Source organism: Arachis hypogaea, chromosome 7 (genome assembly GCF_003086295.3).
Source record: "Arachis hypogaea cultivar Tifrunner chromosome 7, arahy.Tifrunner.gnm2.J5K5, whole genome shotgun sequence".
NCBI lineage: Eukaryota > Viridiplantae > Streptophyta > Magnoliopsida > Fabales > Fabaceae > Arachis > Arachis hypogaea.
Genome location: NC_092042.1, coordinates 7,372,725 through 7,390,909, shown reverse-complemented (window position 1 = coordinate 7,390,909; position 18,185 = coordinate 7,372,725). Strand labels below are relative to the sequence as shown.

General features: G+C 28.6%; 2 protein-coding genes and 1 long non-coding RNA gene across 4 annotated transcripts; all 3 read right to left on the bottom strand.

The window, feature by feature from the left end:
- Positions 1–1,364: 1,364 nt before the first annotated feature.
- LOC112702289 (uncharacterized) lies at positions 1,365–4,463 on the bottom strand. Of its 2 annotated transcripts, XR_003153969.2 has the most exons (3): positions 4,213–4,463; positions 3,683–4,020; positions 1,365–1,866 (listed from the first exon to the last, which is right to left on the bottom strand). It is a non-coding gene; the product is annotated as an uncharacterized lncRNA (long non-coding RNA). The 2 variants fall into 2 exon arrangements; XR_011864261.1 differs by lacking the exon at positions 4,213–4,463 and having other exon boundaries at positions 3,683–4,202.
- Positions 4,464–4,511: 48 nt separating this feature from the next.
- LOC140174546 (uncharacterized) lies at positions 4,512–5,983 on the bottom strand. The gene is made up of 2 exons (XM_072199953.1): positions 5,653–5,983; positions 4,512–5,071 (listed from the first exon to the last, which is right to left on the bottom strand). Exons 1-2 carry the CDS (start codon positions 5,753–5,755, stop codon positions 4,827–4,829), a joined length of 348 nt encoding a protein of 115 aa, XP_072056054.1. The 5' UTR covers positions 5,756–5,983; the 3' UTR covers positions 4,512–4,826.
- Positions 5,984–11,021: 5,038 nt separating this feature from the next.
- On the bottom strand, positions 11,022–12,609 carry LOC112702287 (glycine-rich protein). The gene is made up of 2 exons (XM_025753260.3): positions 12,358–12,609; positions 11,022–11,635 (listed from the first exon to the last, which is right to left on the bottom strand). The coding sequence occupies exons 1-2, from the start codon at positions 12,449–12,451 to the stop codon at positions 11,385–11,387; spliced, it is 345 nt and encodes a 114-aa protein (XP_025609045.1). The 5' UTR covers positions 12,452–12,609; the 3' UTR covers positions 11,022–11,384.
- Positions 12,610–18,185: the final 5,576 nt, after the last annotated feature.

Below are 18,185 nucleotides of genomic sequence, written 5' to 3'. Positions count from 1 at the left end.
TTTTTTAAATATTTTTTAATAATTAAAATTTGATAATTTTTTTTGTCAAAATTAAACTAAATAAATTAATTTAATTGAAAAAATAGTGAATCAAATCTTGAACTGATTGAATTAAAATTATTTTTTATAAAAAATTATTATAATATTTTTATTATAAAAAATGACTAAAATGTTTTTATTATATATATTAATTTTAAAAATTCTAAATTCTAATCTTTTATTTTTCTGTTGTCGTATAATTAGGATTTAGAATTTTTAAAATTTATATATATATATATATAATAAGAATATTTTAATTATTTTTTATAATAAAAATATTATAATTATTTTTTATAAAAAATAATATTAATTTAGACCGATTCAAGATTTGATTTACCATTTTTTTAATCAAATTAATTTGTCCGACTTAAGTATTTTCCTTTTAAGAATACCATGCTTAAATTTCAAATCAAGTATGCATCCATGACTTGATTAATATACTTGGAACTTCACTCCTGCTTCAACTAACTCAGATGCACTGTTACCAAGAACTACCGTTTTATGGTTTCTTGAAGGTAGGGCTGGAAGTGAGCCGAGTTGAGTCGAGCTAGACCAAGCTCAAGTTCGGCTCATAAAAATTGAGCTTGGCTAACGGCTCGACTTATTAACAATTGAGCTTATTTTTTAAGTTCAAGTTCGGCTCACCGAAAGCTCACAAGCTGGTTCGAGTTCACGAACTGGCTCAAATAATAGAAACATAAATATATAATCTATAATTCTATATCAATAAATTATAACTTATATATTTTAAAAAATATTTAAAAAGATCAATTTTATATATTGTTATCTATCAATAAATTATAAATTTTTTATTTATGTCCTACATCAAAATTATATGTAAAAAATAAATTTTAAATTTTAAATAATTAAGATCATTAATATATATATTTATATAGTACTATTTCATATGTATATATATAATATTAAAAATATAGATTAAATGCATATAGGATATGTGTATTAATAATTATCTATATATAATCGAGTCAGCTCACGAGCTAATGAGCTGAGCTTATCCAAGTTCAAACTCGACTCATTTAATTTATGAGGTCAATTCTAAGCTCAAGCTTGGCTCACTAGCTCACAAGCTTAGCTTATCGAGCTATTAACGAATCGAGCTCGAACTAGCTCATGAGCTGGCTTGACTCACTTCCAGCCCTACTTGAAAAGGTATTCTATGAGATGGTGGCAAGATGAAGCATCTAAGCAGATTAGTGAAGTGTGATATAGTTCTACCATTTGGCGGTGGTGACACTCCTTGTTTGTTGTGATTTTTAAACATATCAAAAACAAGCTTCATAAATGAAGGGAATTCATCAGCACCATTTGTTTAAGAGAGAAGCAAAAGCTAAATTGTATATCTTCTCAAAAACAAACAAAGGAACTTGATTCTCAAGCAATAACAAATCATGTATAGCATCATTTCTTGTTCACTTTTCTCTGCTGAAAAGCTCAATTACGAAATAACAGTCTATGAATATCACCTTCACCAACTCATCTGCTGTGAGATCGATCTTCTCAGAATAATATGTACAGATTTTTGGTTCCAAGTGTTGAACGCAACTCACCAAATTGAATAAACATGCCTCCAATCTTTGAATGAAACGTTCACAATAAACCTGTTTGTGGACTTTCATGATTACCAGCCTAGAATTGCCATGATGGAGGGGGCCAATCGAAACAAGCATTGGGGTGTATGCATCTTCGTTTGACTCACGAATTTTGTGGGGTACTTTGTAGATACAGCAGCTTTGAATTGTAACAAATGGTGTGCGTTCTCCAGTATTGCTTCAACCTCTATAGCTACATCATTCTCCATATATATATCTACGTGCATGAGAACCATCACAAAGAAACAAAGAAATGTTAGAAATGATAATAATTGATGAAAGCCATGCATGAAGACTCGAAGCTAAGTATTAAGACAGAGAATTATCACCAACTAGAGTACTTAGCAATTTTATTGATAGATATCCTGAAATTATTCATTTTAAAAGAAAAAATAAGAAAAAAATAACATTAAAATTAAAGCTTTCAAAAAGCTGAAATATACTTCTACAAATACACCCTTATAACTTTAAGCTTCAAACGATGAAAGTCTGAAAGTGATATTGATTTCAGGTGGACAAACAGTCAAAAACAGCGTTTTTTCGGTCAAAGATAATTCTTTTTTTTTTTTGCTTTAGTGAAATTCTGGTATTTTCCTGAAGTGTGCAAATTTGTTTTCAAATTTCGGAAGCAACAAATATTGTCGTTTAATTTCTTGTTTAACTGAAATAATATTTTCTTCACCAAGAGGTAAACAACCAGCTTCGATCGATGTAAATATGGTTTTTCAAAAACATAAAAGCAATTCTAATATTCTTTTCTTCTGAAATAAACAATTATTTAAAAAGTAAAATGAACAATTAATTTGAGAAATAGAAACTAACACGTTTGTTCTCTAGGAAAAAAAAGATTATTAATAGTTATTTATTTTATTTCACTTATTTCGTAAAAATAATTAAGAAAAGAATCAAACCATGGAAGTTAGGTAGTACTGCGGTAGGCTGCAGCACACTAGCACGTTAACATTAATCAATTCAATAAAATTATTTAAAAAAAAAAGTTAAAAGCAAGGTTGTGAGAATTGAACTCGTCATCAAATCAGTCAAGTGATTGGTTTAATGATTTAATAGTTCAATCGAAGTTAAACTATAATTAAATCGGTTTAATTAAATATAGAGTAAAATTATAAAAAATTCAATACATAATTTTAAAAAGTTAAATTCAATAATTTTTAAACTAATAAGATTCAAAATTTAACGATTTCACAAAATGAATAATATATAATTTATCATTAAAAGGTCATAAACAATTTCAAATATCAAAGTTTATAACTAAAAAATTGTTATTATTAATTCTGGTCTAGAAATCTCTCAGTATTTAGAACGATTTTTTCCTTTTCTCGTATATAATCGATTGTGCACAGTAAATATCATAATGCAATATAATTTCTCTATTCAGTTTCCTTTCACATTCATCTTTCTTATACAATCCGTCAAAACCAAGTTCAATGTAACTTTATCATGAATTGAATCCTTTAGTTTAACAATAATTTCATCATCTAATGAGACCTCATGAAATGAACTTAATTTTATTTGAATCTGAATTTACAATTAACCAGTTCTAAGAAAAAAAATTGAAGTTAAATTCTAGAGCAACATAACTAACCAAGCTCACATCTTTAGCAGCAACTACTAACAATTCACTATAATTATGCAAAAACCCTAAGTTAGATAGAATTGAATTTGCGTAAAAAGTAAAAAATGGAAGAAGCAGAACTTTCGTGAGCTTGGCATTGAGCAGAATTCTAAAATTAAACCTACATCGAATTTATTCAACAGTACAAAATGATTAATCATATAATTAATAAAATAAAAAATTAAAAAACAGAACAAGAATCCAGAAAAACTTTGCATCTGAAGAATATCAACCTACTTCAAATCTATCCTAAATTTATCACTAAATAAAAATTTAATTGAAAAAGGTCAAAAACCAAAAAACTTAAAAGGATTGAAGAAGTTAATAACAACCAAAGAATAGAAGAACAAAAACAAAAACTCAAAAACAGTGAAGAACAGAAGAACTCATTAGTATTCACCGCAGGAGAGTACAGAAGGCCAGAGCTAGACGACGACGCTTCAGTGACGGTGACGATAACAAGCCGACGACCAAGATGACGCAACGCTTCAGTAACGGTGTGGCTTCGACCCGCGACGGTGAGGTTTCGACCCGCGACGATAGAACTTCCCTCCAGCATTTGTTTCGTTTGGGTAGCGTTTCTGCTTTGTAGGCAGAGAAGAGATTAGGGTTGGACTGTTGGGAGGTCGAAGAAATTAAGAAAGTGGCTGCACTCAGACCTCACTTCATCCTTTTGCTTTTTTTTTTCTTCAGCGCCAAACAACGTTATTTAGTGATTTGGGAGAGAACTGATGTCTGCTGAAATTCGACCGAGTTTTTTTTAGTTTTTTACAAAATAATTTTGTAGATGAATCGAATCGATTAAGTAACTGGTTTTCGGTTAATTCAGTTGAATCAACTAATTCGATCCAGTTTTTAAAATATTAGTTAAAAAAAAAAGAAAGGTGGTGATAATAGACCAAAAAAAAAGAAAAAAAAGAATGGCAATACCTCTTCCGCTAATAATGCGAAGGATACAGTGGGAACCTTAGTTCGTGACTATCCCTTCTCAACATTTTTCATCAATTTTAAAGAAAAAAAAAGAGTTTGTTAGATAGATAATTGATTTAACAAAATAAAAATATATTATATTTTTAAATTATTTATCTAAATTTTAATATTAAAATAATTTATACACTAATAAATTAAATATTCAATATATCTATTATTTACATTATTTAATATTTTTATTATCTACCTATGCTTTTTAAAAAAAACTTATCTTTGAATGGTAATAGACAAAATGTACGTAGTTGAAAACAACTTTGGTTACTATTTTCATTATGACAGAAACATAGGATGCATATACATACATTCAACATTCCACTGGTGGAGAGAGTAAGGCAAGCTAAGATCATCAGAAAGATCGATCTAGCATTTAGGGAAAAAGACAAAAATAGCCTTTAGTCCTATCTACTATTTCTCTCTTTCTCTACATGTATATGTCTCTCTCTCATCTCACGAGCTTCATTTATTCACTGAAATGCCATTATAATAATAATTATTTATTACATATTATGCTTAAATAACATATTATTGAAGCACAATATGTAATAAACACTCGCTTAGTTACCACCGTGACCGTGCCCTCCTCCTCCGTGCCCTCCTCCACCGTGACCGTGCCCTCCTCCACCGTGACCGTATCCTCCGCCACCGTGGCCGTATCCTCCGCCACCGTGGCCATATCCTCCGCCACCATGGCCATAGCTTCCACCGCCGTGGCCATAGTTACCACCACCGTGGCCATAGTGACCACCACCGTATCCATACTTGGCCTCACCCACTTCATTTGCCTCTGTACCAGCTTCATCTGCAAGCACATGCATGGATTCATCATTCAATTGGTGTTTATATAAAGAGTTAAAAAAAAAAAAGAGAATGGACAAAAATATCTAAACCTATTTAGCATGATTTTACTAGCTAGTTTTATTTCTTTACCTAATATGAATTAAAATAAATCAACAAAAAACAAAATGCAGAAAATCAGAGTTCATTGTGTATTCACTTATATTAGTATTTGAGAGAGTTAGTTAATTGTTATTGAGCCAATAAGTCACAAAACTCTAAAATAATTGAAATATATATAACACCTACATTAATAAAATACCATGTTTTAGTCATAGTATCTCTAAATATGGATATTGTCTGGACTTATCAGTTATTTTTTTTTCTTGAAAAACTGATCTGAATTTTTTTTAATGATTACATAATATAATAAGTAAAGTTTTTATATTATGTAATAAATACTTCAATAAATTCACATAATATTTTTTATTAGTAATATCATTATTTAAGTACGGCATTCTGATACTAAAATTATTTAAAAAATGCCATTGTTTATTATATTATTGTTTATGGGAAGTACAATTAATGTAGAAAGCAAAAATTTACCCTTGTTAAGTGAAGCCTCAGGTAAGTCTCTAGCAGCCACTTCTGAAGAGATAAGAACAATGGCCAAGAGGCCAAGCATGAGTATTGCTACTCTTGAACCCATTTTTCAGTACTAGAATTCAAATTAATTAAGTTGTATTATGTGTTCAGTAGTGAAGGATGAGAAAAATAGTGAGAAATTGTGCTCTATATATAGGAGTGGAAGGTGGTGGAGAATGGAGGACTTTTCAACTTTGCAGATGGAATAGTGTATCCAACATTAATTGGATATTATCTAATGGAAACCCTGAGAAATTCTTTAAATCTCCAACTCAGCTTCCTTGTTCTCCACATGGTAAAAACTTGTTGGCTATGAAAATGTAGAAGCATTAATTGCCTTTTAACTGCTCATCAACTTGATGGGTACGGATCAGAGCAAGTAGTCCCAATATTAAAAAACTACTTTAGATTTAAGATTTTGATACAATTTTATTTTTAAAATTTGATCATTTGATGTCAAATAAAATTTTTTAAAATGTTTTTATTGTAAATGATTAAATTTTTTAAAAAAAATTGGAAATTAAATTTTAGTTCAAAATTTGTGTGTATTTTTTAAATATTTATTCAAATATTACCATAAAAATTTAAACAAAATAAATAAGACTTTTGTTAAAAATAATTTTTTTTATTTATAAAAATATAATATTTATTAATTATTTTTTATATATTTTCAAATTTTTCAAAAGAAATTCTGTCAATAATATTCTTTTAGAATTTTTTATCTTGAATTTTTTAGATATTAAAAATTAATAGTTAACTTATATAAAATATTTAAAATTTACTAGTTTTTATATTTTTAAATTAAATATTAATTTTTTTAATAAATTAAACACGAAATTGTAAACACCAGAATAAACGCTTATTATGTAGGGTTTTTTGCCAGTGTTACTAACTAATTTCTGGTTAATATTTTTTTATTAGCTTCCTCTCAACTCCTCTCTCTTTCATATAATGTTCTCTTCTTCGGCCATTGTCTCTTCCTCTCTCTCTTCTTATGGTCCCTCTCTCTTCTTCTTATTCTTCCTCTCATACTCTTCTCTCTCTTATCTTTTCTCTTTTCTTACTCTTTCTTACCATTTAATTTGGAGCCGTCGTTCTACCCATCTGTTTTATGTGCATCACAATAAATATTTCTAGTTATTTTTTAGTAAGTTTTGGATTTTTTATTTTAAATTTTGAATGTATGAATTGAAATAAATCTCACAGATTTTTATTTTACTTTTCGATGTTCTTTCGGTGAGATTTTAATTTAGATGTTTTTTATTCATAATTTTGAATGTTTATTTGGATGTTATTATGAGTTAAAAAATTTAAAAATTAATTAATATTAACCGATAAATAATTCATTTCTTAGTTGGTCTCTTATTTTAAATATTTAAAAATCAACATCTTGAATAACTAATAACAACTAACAAGATGTAAGGTGAAAACTCAACAACGGAATAAAAAATGTACGGTATTGCATTATATCCTACACCAAAATATTGGGAAATTATTTAATTTTTTAATTTGTTTGTAGATAATATATATTAATTATAATCATAAATTATGATATTTTAAATTAAATAATTTATATAACAGTAATTTTATTTATTGTTATAAATATTAAATTAAATAAATTATAATTATTTTTTATTTAAAATTAAATGAGAATAAAATTAGATATTTTCTTTACGATTTTAGATATATAGAAACTATTTTTATTTGAACTTTAAAGTCTAATGGATGTTATGCTCAAATATAAATAGTAATTTCAGGATTTTAGTCTCTAACATATGAAAATTGTTTTCGTAGCTTTTTTTCCATTAAAAAATTATGATTCAGTTCTATTAAAAATACAAAAATCTTTTATTAAAAAAAATTAAAAAATTAAATTTTTTCAATTGCTCTTATAAATATAGGTATATTGTTACATTATAATATATATTTTTAATGATTTAATATGAATAATTTAGATTCATAAAACAATTTATTCTAACTCAAAATTTATATGTAGTGGTGGATGGATGTTAAACAGAAGCAAACTAGATTACTAGACTGTATACTTGGGTATAATATCCATATCATTGTATATGGTGAGAGTTTCACATAATTTGTAAATAAAAATAAAAAAATCTAAAAGATTATTACTTTTATTAAAATATGGTCAGTATTAACTAACAAAAAAAATAATTTTATATTATTAAATATAATTTCATACCATTAAAAATTCTAATAATAACTAATTGAAGATTATAAATTATAAAACCTGCTAACTCTACCACTCCTCTAAAAATAATTCTCCCTTAGCTAGCTAGTCCAACAAATAGACATTACAAACAAATATCTCTACTCCAAATTAAAAACTAGCAGATCAAATTGATCTCTTAATTAATTAACTGGGCCAACATGTTAGCTGCTACTAACTCCATCTTAAAGTCTATGTGCAGTGAGAGAGTCATCGTCAGTTGACTCGTTTCTAGCTTCATAGCTAGCTTGGATTTTAGACTTTTAGTTACTTGTGTCTGGACATGCATGGATTTCGTTATCTTGTATCATGAATATACATGTTATTAAAGTCTATACTAATTAAAATCAATTATTAAAATTAATTATTAGTATATTATATAAATATATAAAATTTAATTTATTTTTAATATATATTTTATTTTATTATTAATTTTAGTGTATATTTATCAAATTATTTTTATATTTTTAATACATTAAAAATTTAAATTTTTTATTATTATACTCTTAAAATATATTCTTAAGACACAAGATAATTAAATTATTATTATTATTATTTACAACTTACGAAACTACTCTTACTAAATTGATTAATATTCAAAAGTTTATATTACTAAAAAAATAATTTAAAAAATATAAATGACAAATAAATTTAGTAAAAGTGTTTAAAAAATGCAAAAGAATCAAATATGAGATATAATATATTCTCAAAAAAATTAAAGATTAAAATTTGATGCTACTTTTTGTAACTATTTTAAAAAAATAAGATTATTTTATTTTTAAAATTTGATGATTTTATATCCAATAATTTTTCTTTTATCTTTTTGTCAAAGACAAAAATCTTTCAAAAAAAAATTAAAGATCGAATTCTGTTCTGATTTTTATATACATCTTTTAAATAGTTATTTAAATATTTATATAAAAATTTGAATTAAATACATAAATTTATAAATAATATAATTTTTACTTTTGTTATTTAATTTTTTGAAAATTTATTTATTATTTATATTTTTTAAATTTTTTTGTTAATTATATAAAATTTTTAAATATTATTTTAATAATGATTTTAAGAGTTTAATTAATATGTGTCTTTTAAATAGAGCACATGATAAAATTATTAATTAAATAATTTATTTAAAAATCACAAAATTTAAATTTTTAATATATTTATTAAACTAAATTATTTAAAAATTTTGTATTCCTAACCATCTTAATTTATGTGCTTATAACACGTGTTAGGCAAAACTTTGTTTTAATGGTTTAGTCTAGTAAATATATCCAACATAATTAATCGAGGGGCACTTTCAATTATTGGGATCTGGGCATTGTGGTTGTTTGTAGACCACAAACAATAAATGTGGAGTTTTGGTGACAATGGCACATGCTTTAGAAATATGGATAAGCATTATTGAACGAGTTTTACAATGGTAGGACAGGACCAGCTAAGGGACGCTTGTAATAATACAAGGGTGGAGAATAAGCTAAATGATTACCACTGTTTATGTACTTGGGAATTGGGATATATATAGTTGCTACTTGCAATTGCCACATGTTTTTCTCGTCTATAAATATCCACGTATACCGTATACATTGTACAGATCATACGATTTTATCGTACTTTAATTTTAATTTTGATAATATTTACTTTCCTTTTATTTTACTTGTCTTCTTTTTGTCATCCAGGGATTAGTATTATTTAGTTTCTATATTTTCTTTTGTTCAAGCAATCTTTGTACTCGATCAAACTAATGAACTAATTTAGACAAAAAAAAATCAAAAATAAAAAAATAATAATGCTTACTAAGCCTTCATCGTTAGGACACTCTTACTCGGTTGATATTATTTATCTATGATGCTCGACGATCCAAAATACGATATAATATGAAATATATCGATGTATGAATTTTAAAATTTTTTATAAGATACGAAAATATAGTATATATATAATATAAAATATTTTTTAGATAAATTTTAATAATTTTTTATTATTTTATTAATATTATAAATGTAAAAATTTTAACCTTTTTTGTTATTATAAATGTAGAAATTTCAAATTTTTTATATTTATAATAAAGATATCTTCCTATATTTAACTCATTTAAGATAAAATTGTATGTGAACAGTGTGTAAAAAAAAATCATTAATGTGATGCGACGACATAACATATTCAATGTGACCCCTCACAAACCGTACAAACTTGTTTGTTTCTGGACAGTTCACGGGATCTATACAATTTCGTTATTGTTTTCAGATCCATGAATTTCAATTGTATTTAATGTCCTATGGCCTGCCTCAGACATGAAATTAAAATTAGGTGTTATTGCAATTTCTAGTAAAGGCATCATTTATCCAAAAAGAAAATAAAGATTGTAATGGGCTTGGGCTTGATCTTGGGCTTGTACAATATATATCTATCTGGAAGACCATTTTGGTATTGATTTTAGATTTATTTATTTTTTAAAGATGAACTAACGATAAAGCATTCTTGTTACAACTAGTTTTACCTAGAACTATCCTATATTAATGTTGAAAACTTGAACTATGTTATAAGTTTATATCTTTTTAAGAATAGGTCATTAGAGAGTTTATAAATGTCAGACATCCTTCATCTTATAAACTAATCTTTGGAATTAAATTTGACTCGCTCAATCTTAATTCTAATATAATATCAAAATATATCTGATTTAATATTATTAAATCACTCGCTTTAAAATATTCACATTTAGATAAATTTATTAAAATGCTGAGTACAATATGCTTTGAACAAGTCTTGGTTCCCTTCTAAGGATATGTTTGCTTGCATGGACGGTTTTGCATTGGAAGAGTTGAATATATTCCTTAATATAAATTTTTGGATTTTTTTTAATATATTCTTTAAGTTTGAAATTTTTAAATAATAGAAATAAGTAACAATTTATTTTGTATATTGGGCAAAAATAAGAAGATTTTATATATGAATGAATTCTATATGCAATTTTTATATTCATAGAAATGTGGGTTAACTACCAAAATGTACCTAAAAAATTTTGGTGCCAACTAAGAAAAAAAATCAAAATTATTATTAAAGAACTAAAAATTCTCCAAAATATACATGATTCATGATATATATAATAATCAACAGCCTTTTTATTTAAACTTCAAAGTTAAAATTAAACATAACACAAATTAAACATGTGAGTGACATGTATGTTCAACACTAGCATATAGTGGCAAAGAAAGATGAGCAACAAACCAACTTGGATTGGTCAAGTTGTCAGTTCAATCGTCTGTTTAAGCAAGCCTGTCTTATGTATGTAGCAATCCATTGGCCAACAAAGATACCGTGGGCAACCAAAGAAAAAGAAAGATGAGCAACAAACATCACTTTTTATGCCTCTTGAGTCTTCAATCTTCATTACTACAAGCCCTAATTTATTTATTCAATGACAACATTACTATTAATTACAAACACCACCACCACCAAAGGCTCAGTTGTGAGGTTTAGCCACTTGAGTTTGTGCTTCAACAGCTTCACCAGCATAAGAGCAACACCTTCTGCACCTTCCGCCGTATCCGCTGCCGCAGCAACCGTATCGGCAATACCCTCCTCCTCCGTGACCGGGGTATCCGCTACCACCATGATGAGAGCCGGGGTATCCTCCTCCTCCATTGTGGCCATATCCAGGGTAGCCTCCACCACCATACTTGGCATCACCCAATCTATTTTTCTCTTTATCAACTTCAGCCAAAAGGTTAAAAATAAAAATTTAATAAATAATAATATATTGTTATAAATAAAATCATTTACGTATATTCTTTTATTATATTAAATTTTTGGAAGAAATGTCAGAATTTTTATAAAATGTTTAAAGTTCGATTCTTATTGAATCCTATAAAAAAGAATTTAAACATAAATAAAATCAAATTTCTTTTCGCACATTTGTTAATAAAGTGTTAAGTGAAATTGAAAAAAAAAAAAACTCTTCTTTCTTGTTATCTACCTTAAATCTCTCTCTTATTTTTGTCATTCTTTGTTGATAGTGATTGGAAAAATATCGGAAAAAAAAATTAATTCACTTTCAATACGTTCGAAAATAGAAAATTAAATATTTTTTATTTTTGCTAGTACAGTCACCAAATATCAACAAATATGATTTTTTCAATCTTTGATGATGAAAATGAAACTAAATGCATAAATTAATTGATTAATTGATTTTTGTATCTTGATTTAAATTGGTAAATAAAATTTTTTTATTTAAATAAAAACCCCTAATACTGTTTGTGTATTAAATAGTTATGATTTAATTATAATTTGAATGTAATGAAAACCATCCATTAGTGTGTTAATAACTTAATATATATGAAGGCCATCTTGCACAATTTCTTGATTGTAAGAAATGCTCTTCTCATGCAATGATGATGAGAATTATAACATAATGAAAAAAAAAAAAAAAAGCTCACCCTTCTCAGCTAAGTCCCTAGCAGCCACCTCTGAGGAGATAAGAAGAACCATGGCCAAGAGGCCTAGCATGAGTATTGCTACTCTTGAACCCATTTTTCAGTACTAGAATTCAAATCAAGTTGTATTATCTGTTTAGTAGTGTAGGATAGATGAGAAAAATAGTGGGAATGTATGCTCTCTATATAGGAGTGGAGGGTGCTGGAAAATGGAGGACTTTTCAACTTTCTAGGCGCAACACTAGTATTCAAATTAAAGATTATCAGACATAAAATTATTATAAAAGGTAAAGATTGTGAACCATTATACGATCATTTTTATTTAATCACAACATACTCTTATTTTGTCAAAATGTTGAAATAATTATATTAGGGGTAAAGTATTAAATTAGTCCTTTACGTTTGGATGTAATTCTATTTTGTTCCTTAAGGTTTAAAGTGTTCTATTTAAATACCAAAAAGTTTCATTTAGTTTTAATGTAATCCCACCGTGAGATCAAAATTAAATAATTAATGGAATATCTTATATGACAGTAGTACAAGAATAAAGTCGATAATTTGAAAAATAAATACAAACTCCAAAGACACAAATAAATATGTCTAAATATGCTCCAAACAGTAATAACTGACAAAATAAAGATTAACTATTTAAAGAATAAATTACTATTATTTTTACTTATGAAAAATCAGAACAAACTCCACCACATTATATCGCCCCTCAATTTCAAACTCCACCACCACCACTATTCTCTTTCAAGAGCTTGAACAAATCTCACCTTCCTAAAAAATGATCTTTTTGTTCTTATCGTTATCATTCGTAAACGAAGCAAGTTTATTAGTGATTTCTACCCTATCGTTTAGTTGACTTATTTGAGCACTAACAATGAAAGATTATACCCAAAACAAAATGTGGGCCGTTGCTGACGATCAGAGGAAGCGAGAGGATGATGCCACCACCACCACTTGCAGCCACGGCGGAGCTGTCGACATCAAAGATAGAGAGGATCCAGCACATGTCATCGATGGAGGTTTTAAAGTAGGAGAGGACCTTGCAAAAGTCTGCGACAGAGATAATGGTGACAAAGCGACGGAAGATAGAGCGGCGCTTGCACTTGTAGATGAGGGATAAAACACGATCGAGGTTCTTGTTTGGAGGCTTCGGTAGTGACGCGGAGGACGAGGCGCAAGAGGGGGCTAGCTGCCGGGAAAGGAAGCGACAGAAGTGGCAAAGCAAACGAGAGGTGGTGTGGAGTAAAAAAGAATTTAGATAGTAATAAAAAAGCTCAGGATTTAAATGGTACGGTGATGAGATTTGAGATTGGAAGAATGATGATGTGGACTAAAAAAATGAGAATATATTAAAGAAAGTTTTAAAAATTTTATATAATTTTTTAAAATTCGAATAATTTTATTAGCAAAAATCTATTTTCATAAATAAAAATAATAATTTTTTTATTTGTAAATACATTTGTCAATATTTTAAACTTTCATAAAAAAATTAATAGTTTACTCCTACTTAAAACTTAGAAGAACTATCACATAAACAACAAAAAGGTTTCTTCATTTCCTCCTAAATATCCTTCTTCTCCATCTTTCAAGTGTGGCAATAATAACCAGTGGTAGGCTATGGAAACAAATCAAGCATTTATATCAACTTGCTATATACTAAAAAAAACAGCTATGCCACGAATTGCATATTAGGGATGCTATATACTACTAAATAAATATAAATTATCGCTGGATAACAATAAGGTGCATTGATTACAGTGGTTATGGTTAGGTGATTTATGAAATTTTGGTAATATTTAAAAAAATTTAAATTAAGATTATATTTTTTATATTTAACAAATTTTTAATTTAAAAAAATAAAATATAAAAAATATTAAATTAAAAATTATTATTAACTAACAAAGAATATAACTTTAGTTTTAGTTATATTTTTAAAATATTATTAAACTTTTATAACAACTAATTTGCAACAGAAATTTAATGCGACAGAACTACACTTTTTAATTTGAATATGGAAGTAACAGTACTGTTGAACTCAGATATGGGGAATACAGGTGCTTCACGGCCATATAGTGTCAATAAAACAACTCGGAGCGTCCGAGTTGCTTTGGATATTCTATTTCATGACAAAAATGGAGGGTCCGTTTTTTAGCTTCTGAAATTCATATTTGTCCAACCACAAGTCGGACCATACGATTTCTTAAGTAAAATTTTAAAATCAAACAACTCGCATGGTCCGATTTATGTACTCTAATTTTTTTCAATTTTTTAACACAAATCGGACCCTCCGATTTGTGTACTCTAAATTTTTTTCCCTTTTTAAACACAAATCAGAGGGTCCGATTTGTGTACTCCCACAATTTTAAAAAATACCAAAAATTACCATATTAGAGTATATTACTCATCTTACTTCCATATTAAAATTTTTTAGCCACAGAACTATGCATGCGTGGATCCTTATCTCCACACAAGCATCCATAGTACCCTAGAAGAAATTTTAAAATTTAAGAAGACTTGTTAGTTTTGGCTAAAAATTTAGTTACAGAAGGAACAATATGGTAAAATACCTAAATAAACTATGGTTAAATACGTGAATTTTTTGAATATATTGAAGTCGTTTTTTAATTTGAATATGGAAGTAACAATGGCGTTGGACTCGAATATTGAAAATACAGGTGTTGTTAAAGAACGGATATGAAGTAACTCTCATCATCTCTGGTGTATAAGCTTAGATGTGAAGAGAAGTGAAAAAATGGAGGAAGAAAACTAAAGAAATCAAGAATGAGTGAAGAACGAGAAGAAAGTTCTAGAAAGTGGAAGAAAGAGATGGAAAAAGAAGTTGGTTCTCAGAGAGAAAAAGCATGAGTGTTAGCATATCCAAAATGAGAGAATGAACCACACAAAAAAACCACTTACTCAGGTTCTATTCAATATATATGCTTACAATTAAAAAACTAACAAACTAACCTACTGTACAAATTTTAACAAACTAAACTTGACTAACTTAATTATCATCTAACAAACTTGGAGTACAAATGTACTCTCAAACTAAATGTATAATGACTATTGATCATGTAACAACCCCTCTCAAACTTGGAGTGCAAATGTCCAATAGTCCAAGTTTGTTATAACAGTTTCGAAACAGGCTAGGTGCAAGAGCTTTAGTTAAAATATATGCGGCTTGATCAGCACTTGTTACTGGCAGCAACTTAGTGACCCCCTCTTGCCATTTATCCCTTGTAATATGACAATCCACTTCAATATGCTTTGTCCTCTCATGAAAAACAGGATTAGCAGCTATATGTAATGCTGATTGACTATCACAATAAATCCTCATTGGTCGTTGTTGGTCAATCTGAAGTTCCTTCATCATGTAACGAAGCCATTGCGCCTCTCTTGTTGCTGAAGCCAATGCCCTATACTCTGCTTCACATGATGATGCTGCAACTGTATCTTGCCTTTTGCTCTTCCATGAAATTATTGAAGTGCTCAAGAAAAAATAATACCCTATGATGGATCTTTTAGAATTTAAACATGTTCCCCAATCACTGTCTGAGAAGCCAGAGGGAGTGAGGTCAGTGGTTGAAGAAAAGAATAAACCCATTGCTGGTGCTCCTTTGAGATATCTCAACACTCTCAATGCTGCTTGAAAATGTTTATCTGTAGCACAATCAAAGAATTGACTTAATCTAGATACTGCATAACAAATTTCAGGCCTTGTTTTTGTTAGATATAAAAGTCTTCCAACAATTCTGTGATATTCTAAAGTTGAGGCTAGAGGGGTTCCCGAGTCTTTTGACAAATGAGTGGTATAATCCATAGGAGTGGATATTGGTTTGGCAGCAAGCATTCCATAATCCTGCAGTAAGTCGAGGCAGTATTTTCTCTGACAAATGGAAATGCCCTTCTTGCTTCGAGCTACCTCCATGCCAAGGAAGTATTTGAGCTCCCCAAGATCTTTAATTCTGAACAAGTTATGCAAATAAGTCTTGATGTGAAGAATTTCCTGCAAGTCACTACCTGCAACCACTAAATCGTCAACATATACCAAGATAACAGTGAAACCCTTCGAAGTGTTCTTGGTAAACATGCTATAGTCATGCTTAGATTGAGTGTAGCCAGCCTTAGTTAGAGAGCCAGCAAGCTTTGTGTTCCGTTGTCTACTTGCTTGTTTTAATCCATAGAGGGATCTATCTAATCTGCATACTAGACCTGGTTTATGAACTTCGAGACCTGGTGGAGGTTTCATATAGACAGTTTCATTGAGATCTCCATGTAAAAATGCTGTATTGACGTCTAACTGGTACAAATGCTAATTGTTGATAACCGTAACAGCGATAACTATCCGAAACGTGTTCATTTTTACTACAGGGCTGAAAGTGTCTTTGTAGTCAACACCCTTAGTTTGAGAAAAACCCTGTGCCACTAAGCGTGCTTCCTATTTCTCTATAGATCCATCCGGGTTCAATTTGAGTTTAAAAATCCATTTGCAACCCACTGCTTTCTTTCCAACAGGCAATTCAGTAAGTGTCCAAGTCTTATTCCTCTCCAAAGCAGAAAGTTCATTATTAATAGCTTCTTTTCAGTTTGAATCCTTAACAGCTTCATCATAAGTTTTGGGTTCTAAATGCATGGATGCAGTTAGTGTGAATGCTTTGTGCTTTGAGAACAACGACTCATATGAGACTACTTGTGAGAGGGGATATTTATGTGTAGTATTGGTAGTAGCTGAACCATTGGAAGAGGCAATCATGCAATGAAAGCCTCTCAAATAAGACGGTGGTCTCCTAGGGCGAAGTGACTTTCATGTCTCTAAACGAAACTCATGGTTTTCATGTAATGTATGTTGATGAGGTATTATTTGGGGTGATGAATCTCTAAGAGTAATTTCTAATTGAGGACTATTAGGTGCAATTTGGGGTTAATGCTCAAATTCGTCCCTCAAATATCACGCGATATTCATTTTCGTCCCTGAATGATTTTCTTAATCAAATTAGTCCCTGAAAGATAAACTGTTAGTCAAATTAGTCCTTCCGTCAATTGAATGATGACGTGTCACGTTAAGTGCCACGTGGCATGATGACGTGACACGCCACGTGGCAGAACAGTGAAACGTGGCACGCCACGTGACAGGTCAGTGACACGTGGTATGTCACGTGTCACTTGACATATAAAAAAGTTTTTTATTAGTCAAAATAGTCCTTGAAAGTCTAGACGTAAGTCATTTTCAACCCTTAAATTTTAAAAATTAGTCAAACTAGTCCTTATATAATTTTTTTCCTTCATAAAATTATCTCTCTCCTTTAATTCTTCTCAAAATCTCTCTTATTCTTTTCTATTCTAAAACATTTTTTTTTACATTACTACATTTTGCTGGAATATATATATATATATATATATATATATATATATATATATATATATATATATATATATATATATATATATATATATATACTCAAAATTGAAATGTATGTATTTATTAACCTAAACAAAGTTATATGCTCAAAATCAAAATTTATGTATGTTAACCTAAACAAAGTTATACCACTATTTTTTTTCTACTACATCTTTCAGGGACGAATTTGAGCATTAACCCATATATATATATATATATATATATATATATATATATATATATATATATATATATATATATATATATATATATATATATATATATATATATATTCTAGCAAAAAGTAGTAATGTCAGAAAAAATGTTTTAGAATATGATGGTTTTCAGTGGCTAAGAGAAGGGGGGTTGAATCTTAGCCCCTTTTTCGTACTCTGAACACTTGCTGGTCTTTGAAACAACTTCT